The sequence below is a fragment of the Brassica napus genome, chromosome A3 (assembly GCF_020379485.1).
Source record: "Brassica napus cultivar Da-Ae chromosome A3, Da-Ae, whole genome shotgun sequence".
Lineage (NCBI taxonomy): Eukaryota > Viridiplantae > Streptophyta > Magnoliopsida > Brassicales > Brassicaceae > Brassica > Brassica napus.
In genome coordinates, this window is record NC_063436.1 from 36,076,551 (window position 1) to 36,090,264 (window position 13,714).

General features: G+C 40.1%; 1 protein-coding gene and 1 long non-coding RNA gene across 5 annotated transcripts; both read right to left on the reverse strand.

The window, feature by feature from the left end:
- Positions 1 to 757: 757 nt before the first annotated feature.
- LOC106357286 lies at positions 758 to 4,030 on the reverse strand. The gene is made up of 2 exons (XR_007326064.1): positions 1,527 to 4,030; positions 758 to 1,433 (listed from the first exon to the last, which is right to left on the reverse strand). It is a non-coding gene; the product is annotated as an uncharacterized LOC106357286 (long non-coding RNA).
- Positions 4,031 to 5,812: 1,782 nt separating this feature from the next.
- LOC106416543 (60S ribosomal protein L3-2-like) lies at positions 5,813 to 8,275 on the reverse strand. Of its 4 annotated transcripts, none has more exons than XM_013857461.3 (4): positions 8,186 to 8,275; positions 7,385 to 7,491; positions 7,016 to 7,126; positions 5,813 to 6,924 (listed from the first exon to the last, which is right to left on the reverse strand). In XM_013857461.3, the coding sequence occupies exons 2-4, from the start codon at positions 7,467 to 7,469 to the stop codon at positions 5,951 to 5,953; spliced, it is 1,170 nt and encodes a 389-aa protein (XP_013712915.1). In that variant the 5' UTR covers positions 7,470 to 7,491; positions 8,186 to 8,275; the 3' UTR covers positions 5,813 to 5,950. The 4 variants fall into 4 exon arrangements, with proteins under 4 accessions (XP_013712915.1, XP_022548223.1, XP_022568159.1 ...); XM_022692502.2 differs by having other exon boundaries at positions 7,385 to 7,475; positions 8,186 to 8,233; XM_022712438.2 differs by having other exon boundaries at positions 7,385 to 7,478; positions 8,186 to 8,233.
- Positions 8,276 to 13,714: the final 5,439 nt, after the last annotated feature.

Sequence of the window (13,714 nt, forward strand, 5' to 3'; positions counted from 1 at the left end):
GACTGCTTCAACAATGGAGATCATGATTTCTAAGAATAACATCCCGAGTTGTGATATGTGAAAAAGCTTAAGAGAATTGATTTGGCTACCTATGTCATCAAAGTTGACTTACCTTTTCCGGAGCACATCCTGAAAGAACTCCAGAGTTAAGCGTGCTTGAGCTGGAGTAGTGGAAGGATGGGTGACCTATCGGAAAGTGATTCGCGATAGCGTGCGAGTGAGGCCAAAGCACGGGAAAAGGTCGGGTGGTGATTGCAGGGTCAGTAAACAATGATTTCGAGCCTTAGAAAATTAACGGACCGACCGTCAGACGGGATGGGGCCCACGGGCCGAGAGAGCGGGCGTGGGTGGCCCATTAGCCGTGGGCTGTCGGGGTGTTATATTGTTTTGCTGTTTTATGGGAGGAAATTATAATTGTTGATTTCAGTAACATTACAGGCCATACTTCTTCGACAGTTTCCATAGAGACTGATGTAGTAATTTTCCTAGCTGGTGCAAGTTCCCTATGATCGGTAAGCCATAAGGAGAAGGTAGATGCCGACAATATGCTAATTCACAGAGGTGTTAAAGACAGAGATGAGGAAGAGAAGCTTTAGATGCCAAATCAAATCCATACTTGTAACACGTTTCAATTTTGTAACTTAATAAGCAGTGATGATGAAGTAAAGCTCTTGTATTTATATTAGCAAACCATACCACTAAATGACATTAAGTTTATTGTTTCAGAGCAAAAATATTTTATATTTGTATAACAGAATATGGTAAACTTCCTATGCTGAACAAATGTTCAAATTACAACAAACATAAACCGGTACACTTTGACCGAGCCATGGCTGAAATCACAATAACAAAAAAAACTTTGCTTATTTGTTCTTTCTTATACTAAAATCTTAAAAAGCTTAACCGTCTCTCAAAGAGATATTAAATCCTAGAATCATTTTCAGATTCTTATTTAGGCTGATTGAATGATAGCCTTATACATTACAGAGGCGGCATTCAACGTTGATCGTTACGAAATGCAAATACTCACTACTTTCTTATCAGAGCCTTCATCATCCTCGTCTGATTCACGATTCACTTCTTCAGGCTTTGAGTCAGCCTTGACAACACTCGAAGCAGCAGCTCCAGCACTTACATTGGCAGTGCAGTTGAAGGGACCTCCACTTCCTCCTCTTCTTCTGAGTCAGAAGAAGAGTAATCCTCAGAAGAAGAGGAATCCACCTATTCATCGAGGTCGGGCGTTTTGTAGCCAATGAAGTAGACACTTTCTCTCACCAAGGAGTGGGAGAGTTCAAACTCCTTCTCAAAGACCAGATCGAAGCTGACTTGAGGAATCTTCTCCTCCTGAGAAAGAGTTCTAATCACAAGCTTCTTCCCATTAAAGCCACATACATGAGAGCAGTTTCACCCTTCTTCCTATTACCAATACATGCCTACACATTTAAAAAAAAAGGAAAAGTAGGAAACTGTAAAGAAAACCAATCATGAATCTTTCAAAACTGTTAATAAGGGTATTTGAAAGCTACCTGTGAAAGGTGGATGAGGCAGTCTTCATCAGGTCTAACTTTAAGTGGCTTCCCTGCCTTAACTTCAGCTCATGTTTACATATATCCAATCATACAATCAACGTGAGCCCGTTTGCACAGACGAAACACTACTTGTTACTGGAAAGGAGTGGAGCTACAAAGAAGTAGTCAAAGGCTTCTCTACAGCAGATCAACTGTGCCTTGTAGACTTCTTCAAAGTTTCATGGAACTGAATAGTTCTAGAACATCTGGATATAGTTTGGCACAGAGGAGAGTGAACCTTGTAGACTTCATTATAGTTTCGCATACACAGAGAAAGACTGAGATAGATGAAAAATAATTGCATTATTATTGGTAGAAGACTCAACAAAGCTTTCGTAAACCACCATCTCTAGAAGGCGTTATGATTCCCTACTAAAATCTTTGAGTCCTCAAATACACAAGTACAATCATAGGATTAATAAACCTGTGTTTAGAGTTGAATTTTATAATTCTGTCAATGATGGGAATTCCAAAAGCAAGAATCTTTCTAGTTCATTTCGTAGCACACCTTGCATCCTGGCTCAAGCACAGCTTTCCATACAAACAACCGACATCAATACTGAGTTAAAAAAAAACAAATAACTTTGATTGACCCCATTTTCAGAAAGAAGAGTGTACATGAATAGGAAAGAGTTTCTGAATTCCTCCATTATTCACAGCTTTGAAAATCTCCGGGGACATCAGAAGCTCAGATACTGATAACCCATCACGCCTGTTGCTGCTACCATTCGTTACTCTCATACGAATCAGTGTAATCTTGAACCACGAATCCGGACAGAGAGAACCTATCGAGGCTCTGACTGAGAGGGTCTAGAATGGAAGTGAGAGTCTCTGGCTTTAATACTGAAAGGGTTCGAAGCCTGAGAGAGAGCGATGGTAGGCTTGACATTTGCGGTTAGATCAGAGACTGCAGGGCGGTGGCGCAGATGGAATAAGATGGTGAAAAGAGCGTCGTTGTTTGTATTAAGCTTTATACCATAAACCCTAATGGAAACGTTTTGTTTCTGGTAAGGTGAAAAAGAAGAGACGGCAACACTAAGAAAAGGGAGATTTAATAAAAGGCTTAGTTTGGGCTGATACGAATCTAGACCTAGAGAGCTTTAAAAGTCCAAATCGATAGTACATTTTTTTAAGTTTCAGGGATTGGCCGACACGTGGCGCAAAACTCCCCTCTTTCAAGGGTGATGTGGCAGCAGGAAAAGGGAGGTAAGTCTACTTTATTGTTATAGAAGATAGACTAGGTCTACATCCGCGCTACGCCGCGGAAAAATGTCTATAGGATTTTATTATTTGATACAACTAACATTTCATATTTACTTCATTTGAATAATTCAATCGAACATTTTTACCTTAACTTTAAATATATTGTTTTGTGATTTTTAGCTTAGCTTCTCCACTGATCTCTTATTATTTTTATGAGTTTTAGCATTTGTTATTAATAGAATTTAATCATTTTAGGATGAATTTAGATGTATATATTGCATTAGAGTGTTCATTTGCATTTAACAGGGGTTAAAGTGCACTTTGAAAAGTTTGGGGGCGAAATTGCAAGTTTATTCTTGCAAATTTCAGAGTTCGTGGCCGATTTGAGAACCATCAAGAGACGAGAGACCATTATGCAAATATGAGGGTTCTATAATGTACAACTGAAAGTCGGGGGTTGATTTGAATGGATATCTTTGCAATTTCAAAAGGCTTAGGGCCAATGCAAGAAGAACCAAAAGGTTTAAGAATCAACTGTGAAAATAATTGAAAATCCACCATTGTGGAATTCCCAAGCTTTTCAATCTGAAAATGGCCGCGACGGTTAGAAGCAACGACTCCGGAGCTTCAGAACTGGCTGCCACGACTCGAGCTGAGGTCACGGCGGCATTATCTGACGGCAAGTGAGGATTGCGAGAAGACGGACGAGTCAGAGGAGGAACCACGGTGGCTAGGTGAGCACGGCCATGGTTTGGGCGCCGACGCAACGACGGAGCTGAGCATGACGACCACGAGCTGATAGCAAAGACGCGCCGGAGGAGCTTGATTTCATGGCCGAGACTTCGGCTCGAGCTTGATTGAGAGAGGAACGCGGGCTGTAACCGCAGACCACCCCAACTCCCATCGCCGGAGCCCGCCGCAAAACCGGAGTCGCAATCGACCTCTCTGAAGAAAGCGCCTATGCCGTCCGCTGGGCCGGCCCCGGAGACGCCGTCGTCCTCCTCCACGTCTCCCCTACCTCCGTTCTCTTCGGCGCCGACTGGTACAGAGAGAGAGAGCAATGGGGTTTACGCTACCCTCGAGGCGGAGTTGTCGAAATGGAGCCAAGCAAACACAGAGCTGTCGAAATTGAGGGATCAAGGACGGAGCTGTCGAAATTGAGACGGAGGCGGAGATGTCGAAATTGAGCCGTAGATATCTAAACCCATACGCAAGAAAACGCAAGAAACCTGGTTCTATAGAGAAAAAAGATGACGTGTATAAACGAAATGATATTAATTGTTCTTCAAATTTTTTCATTTAATGATATATCAAAACCATATGTCTTTAAAAATCTGAGTTGTCAAGCCCTGAAAAGAACTTTGCGACATTATTGTGTTGATTATATATAATTATTAGTATTATATATAACAATAGTCAATCTACAGATCCACCAATTGTTTGGATTCAATATAAAATCTAGGGGTAGGCAAAAAAACTGAACCAAACCGAGTCAAATCGAACCAACCGAACCAAAACCGAACCAAAATCTATTTAAAACCATTCGGTTGAAGATTTCCTCAACCCATAAACTGAATCGAACCGAAAAACCGATGTCTTTTTGTAATTATTTAAATTAAAAATATTAGTAATACCAATATACTAAATTCTAATACCAAACCACTCTTTTACATTTTTTATTCATTAACATAGATTGTTCTAACCTAATATGTAATCATCAAAATATTTGATTTAAAAAAAATAGAAAAGTACATATTTTTATATTCTTATATACGTAAACGTAGATATTAAATCTAAACCTAAAACCTAAAGCAAATTTTATTAAAAACAAAAGTTCTTCTTCGTAGTATCACATAGAAGATGATTCATTGTAGGTTTTTTAATAATGATATAAAAGATATTACTATTGATGTTAGTTTTTTTACTTAACTTTCATTTGTTTTAATTCTTATATATTTTTGTGATTTTGTAAAAATTTTTGTTTATGTTTACATAATAACATAATTTTTCTTAAAAAAATTAAATTAAAAAGAAACTAATTAAACTGATATATCAACCGAACCGAACCAAACCAAACTAACTATGGTTTATTTCAACCGAACCGAAGTCAAACCGAACCAAACCGAAAAAATAACCAAAATGCCCACCCCTATTAAAATAACACAAAACTAGATTTTGACCCGCGCTTAAGAAGCGCGGGTTTGAGGTTTTTAAACTTTAATAAATTTTAAATCTAGTATAATTTGTTTTGTTTCACATTATTGACTTTTAATGTTTTTATTATTCATTATTTTTTATAGTGTGAGATTTGTTTGAAATAGATTTAAAGATGATATGTATGTTTTTAGTAGTAAAGATATTCATTATTATATATATATATATATTTTAATTATTGAACTGTATTAACCAATGTTTTGAAAATCTGATCGGACCGTACGATCGAACCAGTCGGATCCTGACTCGCTCTTCTAACTGGTTCTAAGTTGTGCTAAAAACTGAATTTGAGTTAAATCAGACCTAGTTCAATATTAAAACCCAGTTCTTGCAAATTCAAGTTAAAAATAAAAAAAAATTTGCAAATTTCAATAAGATTTCATCAAAATTTAATATTGTTTTCTACTACATATATAAATAAATTAGTTTTAAAATGGGACATTAATATTTAAAAATCTGTACATTAATATTAATCCGTTTGTTATGACTATTTCCTTAAGTTATTTTCTGTATTAAGAAAATAATAATAAAATCTTTAGGTAAAATATTGTTGTTAGTTACAATATCTCTTTTTGTACATTAAGAAAATTATGAATTGATGTATGGAATATTACTTTGGCTTAAAAATAGGCTGAATTATATGGTGTTAGTCTAACTAATAGATCCAAACAACCTTGCGTAAGTAGATTCTTTAAGAATGTTTCCCATTTAATAGTATAGAGTTAAGATACCTTCAGAACCAATTTTTAAAATAGAACCAAACCAAATGGCGGTAAGATTTCTGCTCTTTGATTTGGAAAATGTACCTTTTTAATATCAAAGTCAAATCAAACCAAAATGGAAGAGAATGCTCAAACGTCAAAAGAACAAGTACCAACGTCAAAATGGCCAACAAAGAAAGAAACTCGGAAAACAACAAATACGAAAAAGAAAATGTTTTAATGGGATTTGGAAAACAAAAAAATCTAAGCCTTGACTCTACCATAGAACTTGGCCTTCTCTTCAGCAGTCTGGAAACGACCGTGTCCACCGGTAGAAGACGTGTCAATGAACTTAAGCTTTATCTCCTCCAACGCAACCCTAGAAGTCTGCTTCAACAACGTCTGTCTCAAAGTCACCACACGTTTCTTCGGCCCCACGCAACATCCCTTGATCAACAAATAGTCTTCCTTCACTATCCCATAGTGCGGGAACCCTCCCATCGGTGTGATCTCCTTCTCGGTTCTGTCGAACTCGGTCATGGCTGTGTGAGTCTCTTGGCCAACTTTACCAAGTCTGTAAATCTTCTTGTTCATCTCAGTACGGTGGTGGTACCCGTTCTGCCCAGCTCTAGCCACTGTGTACGAGACTCTAGCAGGGTGCCAGGCTCCAATGCAAGCCACCTTGCGGAGTCCACGATGAGTTTTCCTTGGAAGACGGGTCACACCCCATCTTGTAACCACACCTTCATAACCTTTTCCTTTAGTGACGCCGATGATGTCAATCATCTCATCTTTCTGGAAGATGGCATCCACAGGGACTTGCTTCTCGAATAGACTGTAGGCATAGTCAACCTTCTTTGCTACGTCTCCACCGTTGACCTGAATCTCATTCAGATGAGCCTTCTTCTGCTTGAGTCCTTTCATCTTCCTTATCTGAGTGTGGGCAAGAACTCTGATGACAGTGCAGTACTTCTTCATCTTGTCCAATTGACTTTGAATGTCTTTTTTACCTTCTTCGGTTTCATGCTTCTTTGAGTATTTGGTGAACGCCTTCTTCTTAGACTTGGCCCAGTTCTTGTAGAACCTCCTCCTCACTTCTTCGCTCAAGTGCTGAGCCCACACAGTGCTTAGAGAGCGGAGACCACGGGGTGTCTTCACGTACCCAACCACACCAACAACCACCATGGGAGGTGTCTCAATCACAGTCACAGCTTCACATGTTTCCTTCTTGTGGAGCTCTGGCAAATCACATGCAAAACAGATCAGCAAATGCAACATTTTTTATGTAAATGTTTTGAATCAGTAAGAGAGGAGAGTGAGAGAACGAACTTGATCCAGGTTTTTCAACTTCTCTGACAATGTGAGTCATACCAGCCTTATATCCCAAAAAGGAAGTGAGTCTGCAAGGCTTAGTATGATCATCCTTGGGGAAGGCCTTCACTGGAAGAAAAAAAGAACTAGGAGTGTCAGATCGAAACTACAAAAGCCATATTAAATAAGATGCTATGAAACCATTTGCGAGACAGCAAACCAGATCCTAATAAACCTCTAGTAATACATATCATTTAAGAGAAAATAAACATTTTTTTAGGTTCATAAGGTTACATTGCAGACAGCAAATGAAATAAATGCAAGAATTCAGATAATAAAATGAAATTATATAAAGTTATAGCATCTGTCTAAGAGAATAAAGACTACCTTTTCCACGTTGCCTGTTAGCCCTTTTCCTTGGAAGGAAACCCAAAGAACCGTGCCTTGGATGCTCAAACTTTCTGTGAGACATAACTCTCTACTCCAAGTTAACACTGCCAAAATAAGATGTCGTTTACACAAAAATGATGAAAATAATCAAGCAATCAACAAACAACCAAAAAAATGTGTCCTATATGATGCAAGCAAATAAATAGAATAGAGTAGAAATTCATACAACAGATCAAATAAAAGAACAATTTATACATAAAGCAAACAAAACACACACAGCAATATCCAATAATAAATTATGAAATGAAACAGCAGCAAATAAAGAAAAAAAACAGGTAAGCAAATATATGTTTCATTCCTAAGAGAGAGAAATAAAAATTCTAAACGAATGCAAGTGATTCAGGCAAATGAAACCCATGTATAAAACTAATCACAAGACACGAAAGTATACTCTCTCAGGACTAGTGTTAAAATGATACGAAATGTTCCCTCGGATCAAAGGCCTATGGCATCATAGAGATAGCCAAATCTCAAGCTCATTTTAAAGTGTTTTGTCACAAGAAAGACATTTTGAAAATGCTTTCCAGCAAAAACAGAGCAGATAAGAGATTCCAGCCTTGATTTTAAGTGTTTCCCGAGGGTTTTCATTCCGACCACAAACCACAAGAACATCAGAGTATACAGAGTCAATCGTAAACAATACAAACATTACAGAGAGCAAAAAAAGCATACTGAAAGCATATAATTAAACGAAAATTGAATGGACGAAGATCAAATCAAACGAGTAAGCTTGTGTACCTTACGTCTTTGGCGGCGTTAACAGTAGAGAAATTTTTAGGTCAAGGTAATAAGATTGTCTGGATGAATATATTTATATGCTAAAGTTTAGAAACTAGGGTTTTGCCGTCAGGGCTATAGCAATATAAATATGGGCTTGGGCTGTACTGAGATTCAAATAAAGTATATATGTTTGAAGTGTAAGACTATCTCCAACAATAAATATGGTTTTAAGAGTTCTAAATCAATTTTTTTAATTGAAAATAATTAAATTAATTTTTTTAGATATTTGTTTAGTTTTAACCTCTCCAATGATAAAATCAATTAAAGATTCTAAGTTTCAAAATACTAACCAATCAGAAATGAGAGGAAGAGAAAAAAAGTGAGAGAGAGAAAAAAGTTGGGTGTAATTTTTTGTTCTTCTTAAAAATATTAACTAATCACAAGGTGACATATTAACTTAGAGTTGGTTCCAAAAGTTCTATTTTTAGAACCATATCTATTTATTTTTTTTCTTTTTGAATTAATTTTGAGCATATAATTAGATAGAACCATGAGATAGAACCTTCATAGATACCCCATTGGAGAAGGTCTAAGAGCAGCTTTGGTGAATAATAATGTAGTAACCCTCACGAGCAGATAGAATTTTGGTCGAGAAAATTCTTTAAGATGAGTTTGACAATTGGTCGATCAGAATTTAAATAAAAATCAACACAGTGAATTAATCTTCGACGGAGCTTGCTTTTGGTCGAAAGACCATCTCTTGATGGTTCTGGTCGAGTGTTAATTATTATTGTCGATTTTTATTCATGCTGGACGATTTTATTCAGAGCAGGACGAGATTCGAATGATGAAAAATATTTAGTCGAAACAGTCCGAAAAATATCGACAAAACTCTGAAAATTATTTCTGAAGAGTCACATGCCTTGCACCTTCTAGCCTACTTGTTTCCTCAGTAATTAGGTCACATGACTTGTACCTACTTGCTTGCCTACTTGCTCATTAGAAGTCACATGCTGGTCACAAACTGTTTGCTTCAGCTGCTTGCATCTTTCTTCATGGAAGGGAAATGTTCAGCTGCTTGTGCTGCTTGGTGTGCTGAAGCATGTCACCAGCTGTCTAACCTCAGCTTTGTCTTTTGTGGGAGCAAACTCTCATCTGAAGCAACTCTTTATGATATAAAAGACCCTCTTATCTCTTCTGGTCGTCCATGACCTGCAAGAAAACAAAAAAAAAATTGTAAGAGACAAAAAAAATCACAGAAAGAAAGAGAGAAAAATCAAGAGAAAAGTTCTGTTGGTTTAATCTTCAACCTCAGGCCACAGCTAGAACATGTGGGGAAGAAGAAGATGAGATATACAGAATAAACCATAGCTTTTGTTCTGTTTCTGATATGAACCGAACCTTGATCTCTGTTTTTAATCGGTTCAGCCGAGAGCTAAGCTTGGAGGAGAGCACCATCTGAGATCATCTAACCATCACTACAAGAAAACCGCGGTATTCTGACGGACATTCCGACGGAAAATGAAATCCTCGGAATATCCCGAAGAATTTTCGAAGAAATTCCGAGGAAACACAAAATTTGGTTTACTCGGAATTTCCTCGGAATATACCGACGGAATTCCGAGGAAATATCAATCCGTCGGAATATTCTTATGGAATACCGAGGAAAAATGTATTCCTCAGAAAAACCGATGAATTCCGAGGATATATTATAGCCGTTGGAGAGCCGTTGGAGAGCCGTTGGGGGATTTTAAAAATTCCGAGGAAATTCCGACGAACTAGCCGTTGGCGTCGGAATTCCGACGGAATTTCCTCGGTCTGTCGGCAGGATTTCAACTATAAATACAAGCACCCCTCTTCCTCTTCATTCACTCCATATCTTCATCCTCCCTCTTACTCTCTTTACACACGAATTTGATTCATAAAAAACATGTCTTCTTCAAATTATTTTCGTTCTTGGATCGATCGACCTCATTTGGATCCGAACACGAGATTGCTTACGGAAGAATACCAACGAGGTATAACCGAATTCATGGGGTTAGTTCACCGACAACCGGAAGCAAAAACCGGTATGTTAAGATGTCCTTGTTCTAATTGTAAAAATAGAAAGGTTATTAAAGAGTGGGATGTTTGGACTCATCTATATTTGAGTGGGTTTACACGAAGTTACAAAATTTGGTATCATCATGGGGAAACTGATTATGAACATGGTAGTACTAGCGAACCTCAGCCAGCGGTTAGATTAGAAGAACCAATTAGAACGGATGTAGATTATGGTGTAGGTACTGAGCAGATGGTAAATGATCATTTTAGAGGGGAAGATTTACCCAATGCAGAAGCTAGGAGATTTTATGATATGTTGGATGCTGGAAAGCAACCATTGTACGAAGGTTGCAGAGATGGTCATTCAGCTTTATCATCTGCTACAAGATTGATGGGCATTAAAACAGATTATAATTTGGCTGAAGACTGTGTGGATGCGATTGCTGATTTTGTAAAAAGTATTCTACCCGAGGATAATGTAGCTCCTGGTTCATACTACGAGGTTCAGAAACCCGTAGCTGGTCTTGGTTTATCGTATCAGGTAATAAATGTATGCAGCGACAACTGCATGATTTATTGGAGGGCGGATGAACAGCGGGTTACATGCAAATTTTGTGGGAAGCCTCCTTATAAAAATACGAGTGGAAGAGTTCCAGTGCCATATAAAAGGATGTGGTATTTGCATTTGACGGAAATGTTGCAGAGGTTGTATCTGTCTGAACGCACAGTGCAACCAATGAGATGGCATGCGGAGCACTCAACAGCTGGTGAGATCAGACATCCTTCAGATGCAAAAGCGTGGAAGCATTTCCAATCAAAGTATCCCGACTTTGCGTATGAGAGAAGAAATGTCTACCTTGGATTATGTACTGATGGTTTCAGCCCGTTTGGCAAGAGTGGAAGACAGTATTCTCTATGGCCAGTCATTCTTACACCATACACCCTACCCCCAAACTTGTGCTTGCGACGAGAGTTTTTGTTTCTCTCGATTCTCGTTCCTGGACCAGAGCATCCTAAGAGATCACTTGATGTGTTTCTTCAGCCACTAATATATGAGTTGCAACAACTATGGGCTCAAGGTGCTGAAACATACGATGTTTCGTGTAAAGAAAACTTTCAAATGCGGGCAGTACTAATGTGGACAATAAGTGATTTTCCAGCATATGGTATGTTATCTGGATGGACAATGTTGGGGTCAAAAACGGTTACGACGGAATTACCACCCGAAAATCCTCGGAGATCGTATTTTCGAAAGAGATAGTAAAAGAAGAGATGTAATTTTCGTAAAAATAACCTATACGAGGTTTTTACGAAGAAGTATCCTTTGGGAATCAAACCGAACAAACCAAGCTCGGTCGCTACGTATACACGCCGTCCGGTCACTACGTAGCAACCAAACCCAAGCCAGGCTCGGTCGCTACGCAGAGACCGAGCGCTTGTCCCGCTCGATCGCTACGTAGCGACCGAGCTCGAGCCAAAGCTCGGTCGCTACGTAGCGACCGAGCGATCATCCCGCTCGGTCGCTACGTAGCGACCGAGCTCGAGCCAATGCTCGGTCGCTATGTAGCGACCGAGCAATCGTGCCGCTCGGTCGCTACGTAGCGACCGAGCTCAGCCAAGCTCGGTCGCTACGTAGCGACCGAGCGCTCGTCCCGCTCGGTCGCTACGTAGCGACCGAGCACTCGTCTCACTCGGTCGCTACGTAGCGACCGGGCTCGAGCCAATGTTCGGTCGCTGTGTAGCGATTGAACCTTTCCGAACATCGATACGACACCAGTCCATGCATTCTCGTCAAAACCTTCGAATGCTATCTCCCGAAGACCGTAGCAAGCTCAATCCATATTTCCCGCTATTCTAATTCATCGATCAAACTTCGCGGATTAGAAACCGCGGAAAACTCGTAGTAAACGTGTCGAGTCGGAAGACGGCCCAAAGGGACCTAAAACACGATTCGAAGCCCATCCTACGATTTTCCTACCCAAAAACCCGTAAACCACAGCATGGTTTACGCTTGGCCCACGAAGAAGGATAAATGTCAAGTTTCCGCGGATAAATACGGAAGTTTTGAAGATAATTATAAAGATCGGGAAAAATGGAAAATCTCCATTTTATGCTATGACGGCTTAAGGGCAGAAGAGTAAAAGCGTAAACTGACCTTGGAGCTAGTATATAAGGAGTCTTAGGCGAGGAGCAGAGGAATGAACTTTTTCAGAGCAAACTTAGCACTTAGAGCAATTTAGGCAATTTTCCGTTTTTGTTATTTCGATCTGCGACTCAACTAGGTTTAGCCGTCTTAGGGTTGCTAGAACTAGGAATCTCGCCGACAGCTCTCGAGCCCAGGCTTATACCTTGTTGTAACGCTCATACGCAGATTCGGAATAAGATCTACTTTGCTCTCTTTTCGATTTCTTATTTTTATCGTTGTTATTCTCTTGTTCTGATTGCTTGACGTGTGGTAATTAACAGATATCCGGATCCTCTGGGAAACTAGGGTTTTCTTAGTTTCCTTATTTAAACGGAAATCGACAGTGCGAATTTCGGTTCCCACAGTTTGGCGCTAGAAGGAGGGGGACTTACGGATCAATCTAATCCGCAAAAGCCACACACAATCTGACATGTCAACCAACGACGCGGATAACGTGCAAACTCCTCTTAATGGAGGCAGCGGCACCGATCTCCACACTCCAGTAGCGGACGTATCTGCGGCCAACGCGCAAGCCAACGCCGCGACGCTCGAGGAGTTCAAAAAGATGTTCGCCACCTATGAGAAAAGGTCGGAAGAACAGGATAAGCTCGTGAATACCTTGACCAAACAGGTTGAAACCTTAACGGCAAGGACCCGAGCTATCCGTCCCCGCAGAACCACCAAAATCCGTGGAAAAAGGCTCGACTTCGCCACCCCACTCGATAGAGCAAAACTCGCGCGGGAACGACCTTCCGGTCAAAACCCTAGCGAGAAATCTCTCGTCGAAAAGGGGAACCCTGAAGATCTTCCGCCCCCTGCAAAGGACTCGGAGGATAACGAAGCCGAACACATTGACCTGGATCCTAGCGATGTCTCCAACGACACCGACGAGGATGTCGACAGACATCCAAGAAGGACCAGAAAAACCAATGACGGAAGAAGAAGAAGTCGCCTATTGGAACGAACAAGAGGAACTAGCCGAAAGGCAAACCGAGCTCACTCGCAGTAAACGCCGACAGGCTCGGAAGTCTACTGACGAGACATCGGATATCCGCGATTACATCACTAAGACTGCAGCAGAAGTGAGAGCCGTAAAGTCTCAAATCCATCATGCTACTAGTGCTGCCCCCGAGATCGATCGACTGCTTGAAGGAGCTCGAAAGACCCCCTTTACCAGTCGCATTTCGGACATGAGGGTGTCCGATCCGGGAAAGATCAAAGTACCGAAGTACGATGGTACGGCCGATCCGAAAGCGCACCTTCAGGCTTTCCACATCGCGATGGGAAGAGCAAGACTGAAGGACGGCGAAAAATATGCC